The sequence below is a fragment of the Scomber scombrus genome, chromosome 16 (assembly GCF_963691925.1).
Source record: "Scomber scombrus chromosome 16, fScoSco1.1, whole genome shotgun sequence".
NCBI classification, from domain to species: Eukaryota; Metazoa; Chordata; class Actinopteri; order Scombriformes; family Scombridae; genus Scomber; species Scomber scombrus.
In genome coordinates this window covers 5,421,643-5,427,642 of record NC_084985.1, presented here as the reverse complement: position 1 = coordinate 5,427,642, position 6,000 = coordinate 5,421,643, and the positions used below count along the sequence as shown (strand labels likewise).

At 36.4% G+C, this 6,000-nt stretch overlaps 1 protein-coding gene across 1 annotated transcript in view; it reads right to left on the bottom strand.

The window, feature by feature from the left end:
* Positions 1-1,112: 1,112 nt before the first annotated feature.
* Positions 1,113-6,000, bottom strand: part of LOC133995871 (uncharacterized) — a 33,534-nt gene continuing 28,646 nt past the window's right edge. Inside the window, exons 9-13 of the mRNA XM_062435384.1 lie at positions 5,550-5,618; positions 4,181-4,447; positions 2,518-2,796; positions 2,117-2,419; positions 1,113-1,243 (exon numbers count right to left, since the gene is read on the bottom strand). Of these exons, the coding sequence (XP_062291368.1) occupies positions 1,113-1,243; positions 2,117-2,419; positions 2,518-2,796; positions 4,181-4,447; positions 5,550-5,618 (1,049 nt within the window). The remainder of the gene's footprint in view (positions 1,244-2,116; positions 2,420-2,517; positions 2,797-4,180; positions 4,448-5,549; positions 5,619-6,000) is intronic.

Sequence of the window (6,000 nt, the reverse complement as noted above, 5' to 3'; positions counted from 1 at the left end):
GCAGGGGGGGCGGTGGCCCATTGTTGAAAAACGTGCGCTAAAGTGCCCTCCTGGTTGGCAAAACACACTAAACTGCCCTCTTGGGTGGCAAAAACGTGCGCTAAAGTGCCCTCTTCAGTAGCGAAAACGCGCTGTATGTGCCCTTTTTTTTCCGCCCTTGCCTTTCAAAAAGTCTGTGCACGCCACTGGTGCTGAGTATCATCATGTCTCACATTAATAGATTTAATGCTAATGATGATCAAAGACAGTATAAATTTGATATCTAAAGACAAAAAATGCTTCACTGGAGTAACGTTGTGGCTCTTTGGTGTGCAGTGATTCATCTCCACCAAAGGTCTGAGGAAACAGCTGGACAGCAGCATCACTTCTCTCCAGATGTTGTTACTCCTGCAGTGGAGGATTCACATCAACATTAAAGCTTCTGTCAGCTCTCAGATAATCGTCACAGATATCATTCTCCACTGCATCCACTGAGGACCTGAAACTCGTAAATCTGATCTATGAATTCACACTTTAGTTTGATATCCTGTGACTTTCTGATGATATCTGTGACTTCACATCTCAACATTCATTAAAACAAGTTTTGTTGATTTAAATTCATGGTGAAAAATGAAATAAAATATTGATGCCAAATAACCTTTATTTGAGTTCAGTTTTAGTGGTCATAACATTTGATTTCATATCATATGCAATATGTTTGATTTTGGTTCAGAATATAAGAAAGAAAAGAAAGCCTCCTTACTGCAAATATGATTTTTTTCATGGGAATTTTTTTCTTTCTCTTTCTTTAAAATGGTGGGCTTCCCCGCTGGGCTTTTGGTTACAGCTGGCACTGTCCATTTTCTGCTAAATGATCACTTTTCCCACACACCAGATGATACAAACTAACCACAGTGCATCATGACCTGCTGACCAATTGTGTCACTTGCCCAGCCGTCAAAATGAGAAATGAAACAGTCAATCATGAGACTTGATTTTCTTTGCATGAAAGTGACAATGAGAGAGGGTGTCTATTTTTGTTATTTTTGAGTCAGACCAAAAAAAAAAAAATAAATGCCCGTATGATCGATCCGGGCCAGAATTCTGTGCTGAAATATGTTGAAACAGTGAAGTTAAAATTGCTTGAAAAAGTATTGTTGTCCCTCACCATTATTTCTCCTTCTCCAGATGAAGACTCCAGTGATGCAGACTGCCAGGAGCAGCAGTCCTACAACACCTCCAATAACAGGACCAGCAGGGAACTCTGAGGGAGGAACTGGAACCAAAACAAAACATTCACAGTGTGTCAGGAGCATGACTATGCACTTATCTTATCTTATCTAAACTAATGTCTGACAATAATTCATTGTTATTGACAATTATATTAGTTACTTTCACTGCTTATCCTCTCTAGAGGGTTGTGGAGGGGATGAATCTGTTGGTGATTCTTCAGATCACCAACAGATTTATTACTTTGCTTATTAAATCTTATTTCCTCATACAAACAGTTGTTGATTGTCTTGTGACAGTTCAGTAAATAGAAGTAAAATCAAAATAAAATTAATAACGTTGTGAGGCACTTTTCATATTGTGTTTCTTTTTTCTGAAATTTTTTTTATATTTAATTTGGTCAGATTTGTTTGCTTTACCTGTAAATCATGAATAAAGAGTTTTGTGTAAATTTAACAAGGTTTCTGTACAAAACTGACTCAACCTTTTCCTGACCACCTGAGCAGGTGGCTGTTGGACTGTGCAAAAGTGTGTTGCTGGATTAGCAACAGCACAACCTCAACTGCTCCTTTCCTCCTAATGGAGCGTATTCTGATGACCAGACTGGTGCAGGTGAGGAACTTACCTCAGCTAAATACCTGTGCTCCTAACCATGTGCTGCAACACCACTAGATTTAAACTGGTTCTCATTACATCCACCAAAGTACTTTAAGTAGGTCATAAGGTAACAAGTACATTTGTTAACTGGACTTAACTAACTCTTGGGTCAGGGTCAGGACTGATTCAAATTGTAAAATGAGAACCCAGAGTTAACATCTTAATATTCACATCAATCACATGTTTATATTTAATTGGATATCAAATGTTTTGAGGCAACAACATTGTAAAGTCAGTATTTCTATCTTACCACAGTTGGTTTTGATCACAGCTTTGTCCAGTTTGGTGATGATGTCGTCCTTCACACCAGAGAGATGAAACACACATTCGTACCTCCTCCAGTCTTCAGGTGTGACTGATGAAAGGTTCAGCTCAACATTCATCTGGAAGGATCCATCATTGTTGGGGAGGATCTCTCCAAGTTCCACGTTCTCATGAAGCTCCTCTCCATCTTTCCTCCAGAACATCATGACTCTGTCAGGGTAGAAACCTGTAGCGAAGCAGCTGACTGGAGAGGAAGGAGTCTTCTGGAGGAGAGACACTGAGGGAAGCTCTGGAGAGAAGAGGGTGGGAGGCAGGGGGTGAGGTTAGAAACAGAAGAGACAATTAAATATTGGGTCCATGAAACTACTTCAGGTCATGTTATTCTACCTGTTCTCATCAGAGAGCTCTTCCCATAGTCCAAATATATCTTCACTAACTCAGGGTGATGCTGGGTTAGTAAGTATTTCCACCTTTCATTGCCTGGTCTATCTCTGTCCCAGCTGTGTTTGGTGATGACAGCTTCTGGTTTTGGAGCGATCCATGTCAGAGTCTTCAGGTCAAATGCTAAGAAGTCTTCTCCATTATAACCTAACTGAACAAATCCATTAACCTCTCCAGTCTCATCGTCCCATTCACAGCCGTACATCCTTTGTAAGATGTGGACATCTGAGAGAGAGACAGAGAGCAGAGTGAGATCTGTAGTGTAAAATTTGGGTGATAAATACTAATAATGAACAATGTTGTATCTGATAAAAGGCTACTTGATTATTGATTGTTATTTGCTGAAGATAATTCAAAACTGAGGGTATTATGACAAAAGAGGTGTATGTGATTCTGCACTGACTGTGTGAATAAACACATTTGATAATCTGATAACTATACACTAAAATGTATGTGATTATGCCACACGTTTACTATTATCTTTAAAAAAAGAGAAAGCGGTAAGAAGTAGTTGAACAGTATTAGAATCGATATGGCCAGTAGTTAATATATCTTAAATTAGCAATCAGCTGAATGAACTGTGGTCTAAAGGCCAAACTCCAAAAAAAACCTGCTGGTGTAGCAAAGATTCATGCACCTGCAGCCCTCTCTAACCAAGAAATGGATGAAGCAGGAGCCACCAGTGGAGGACTGGGCAGCGTATTGATCAGTGCCAAGAAAGTTGTTTTGAAAGAAAGCTGATTGGTTGAAATTATACTCGGCTGAAGGGGAATTCCCACTTTCCCACGATTGTAATATAGGAGGTGCAGAGGAGGTATGCTATCGTCATGGGCATCTGTCAGGATGCATGGAAACAAGACCATGAAACTTGTCTTCACTCAAGAAGTTTATTACAAAAATGTAGATTGTGGCAGTGAATGAAAAGGGGAAAGAAAAGACACACATGGGTTTCAATATTTGAAAGAAAAGATACAAGTTTAAATGAACAGAAATCCAATCAGCCTTATGTTTTTGCAGGGTAAATTAGGTTTCAATTAAACTAAATGTACATAGGAAAAAATGTGAACTAACTGCAACCTCTAACCAGATATGCTGCCACCCCATGTGAAGATGAAAGAGAAGGAGTGAAAACGAGGGCTGTCTTTAAATAGAAAAAAGGCTTGAGTGCACAACCAACCAATCAGTGAGAAGGAAAGGAGAACACAGGAAGTGAAGTGAGGGAAAGAAAGTGGAATAAAAAAAAAGAAAGGAGTGAATCTTTACTACAACGATGGTCAGCAAAATGAGCAGTATAAATAGAAACACTGAACATTGTAACTTGGTATCATTTTCTGATTGAATATTTTGAGACTCCAACATCTTTTGAACAACGATGCATTGGACTTGGATTTGAATGTACAGATCCCACAAAGGGTTACAGGTGACAGCAGTCTATGTGAGCAATGTGAATAATAATAATAATAATAATAATAATAATAATAATAATAATAATAATAATAATAATAATAATAATAATAATAATAATAATAATAATAATAATAATAAAAATAATAATAGAACTACATCTGTTTACTAATGATGAAAAACACAACTTTACATTTTTACTTACCTCCAGTTTGGTTCAGTTGCTTCTTCAAAATGTCAATGTGAGCTTTGTATATGTATTGGTTTAACAAACACCTCTGAGTGTACCACTCCAAGTGTTGTGGATCATCTTTCATCAGTTTTTTCATCCAGTCGTGTGTGACTTCTGTTTTCTCCCCGGTGCTGTCACAGTATCCTATTAGAACTTCATCAACCAACAAAACACCCACATAATCTGGGATGTTTTTGACTCCAGAGGATGATGTGACTAAAAACTTCAGCGAGTGTTTTACTGTAAGTGACAAAAGGTTGAAGGGTTTTTAAGTTCATATGATAATGACATTTAATTATATTAAATATTTCAGCCCAGCATGAAACCTCAGATATTAGTGATGAGCTGGTGATGAAAGTAGAACATTTCACAACCTAAGAGCCAGATATTATTATTGGACTGATTGAGACTAAACAAAAGCTAAAAGGAGAGTGAATATTGACCGTCTATTGGCCAGGAAAACAAAAACACAACTTAATATACAAATCAATGCTAAATGTGTTAATAGGCTTTTTATTTTTTATTTTTTTTGTTGGCACATTTGCCATAATGACTAAATCAGCTACATTAACCACACTGATCATCATTTTATATAAAGTTAATAATGACTTAATATTCACATTTAAAACTAATCAAAATGTTAAATATTGATATAAATATTAGTACACTGCTATGTGGTTCCTCAAAGTGAATCAACATATGATGAGAAAAGTATATAAATCAAGGCATAATCACAAAATAACTTCATTTTTAGGAATGTATGTGATGTTATCATATTATTTAATTTGATTAATCACATTTTTAAAACCTGTATGTAATCATAATAATTAATATGAGTTATTAGTACAGTAGGAAGCTGCTATGCTATGAGCTCAGCTACATGTGTTTAGTTGATGTGGTGGAAAAAACAACAACCTTTTACAAATCTGATGAAATAGTTTCATAATTGTGACTTTGTTAAATAATATTCAATGACATTAGTGTAAAAAAAACCTCAATCCAAGAAGGAACAAAAGCTAACTGAATTAGTCTAAGGTCAGTGTTTCCTTAACTCATAATTACAGAGTAACTTTCTGATGAATTCATATTAAACAGATGTTTCCTCTAAATCAGGTTTTCAGAGTCTGAGACTGTGAAACTCAACTCAGACAAAGTTTAGAAAACACTTTGCTTAATTCCTGGATGCCTACAGGATCCTGACTGTTATTTGATCACATAGAGACTCAACAATGCATCTAAGACAGTCTGATATTGCTGTTTGACATACATACAGTTAGTTCCATACAGTGGGAAAAAAAGGTGAACTGCAGTGAAAGTACTGTTTAAAAGATTATTACGTTACCTGGAGAGACATCATGGAAAAAGAGAAGAAACAACAGAATCTCCTTCATCTTGCTTTGATACAGACGTTAAAATCCTCCTATTTGTGAGGAAAGAGGGATCAAAAGTGCACAAAGACAATATGAGGAAGTGAAATAAGTGGACTAACCAGTATGAAGAAAAAACAGTTAGGCATCATGTGTTACCACGAGGACTCAATTCAATATCTGACTCTATTTACAAGAAGTTTAATAGTTTGTAGTAACTTGAGCAACTGTTTAAAATCAAGAATAACATTTATCCTAAAATCAGAAAATGTTAAAGTTACACAATTAAGAAAATGTAAAACCAGCTCAAAGAAGATGATCTTAAAAAGACAGAGTGCACCAGCAGGCAAAGCAAGACATACATGTATATCTACAATATACAGTACAGCACAGTTCATACAATGAGGCATTTCGTGCTAAATTAAA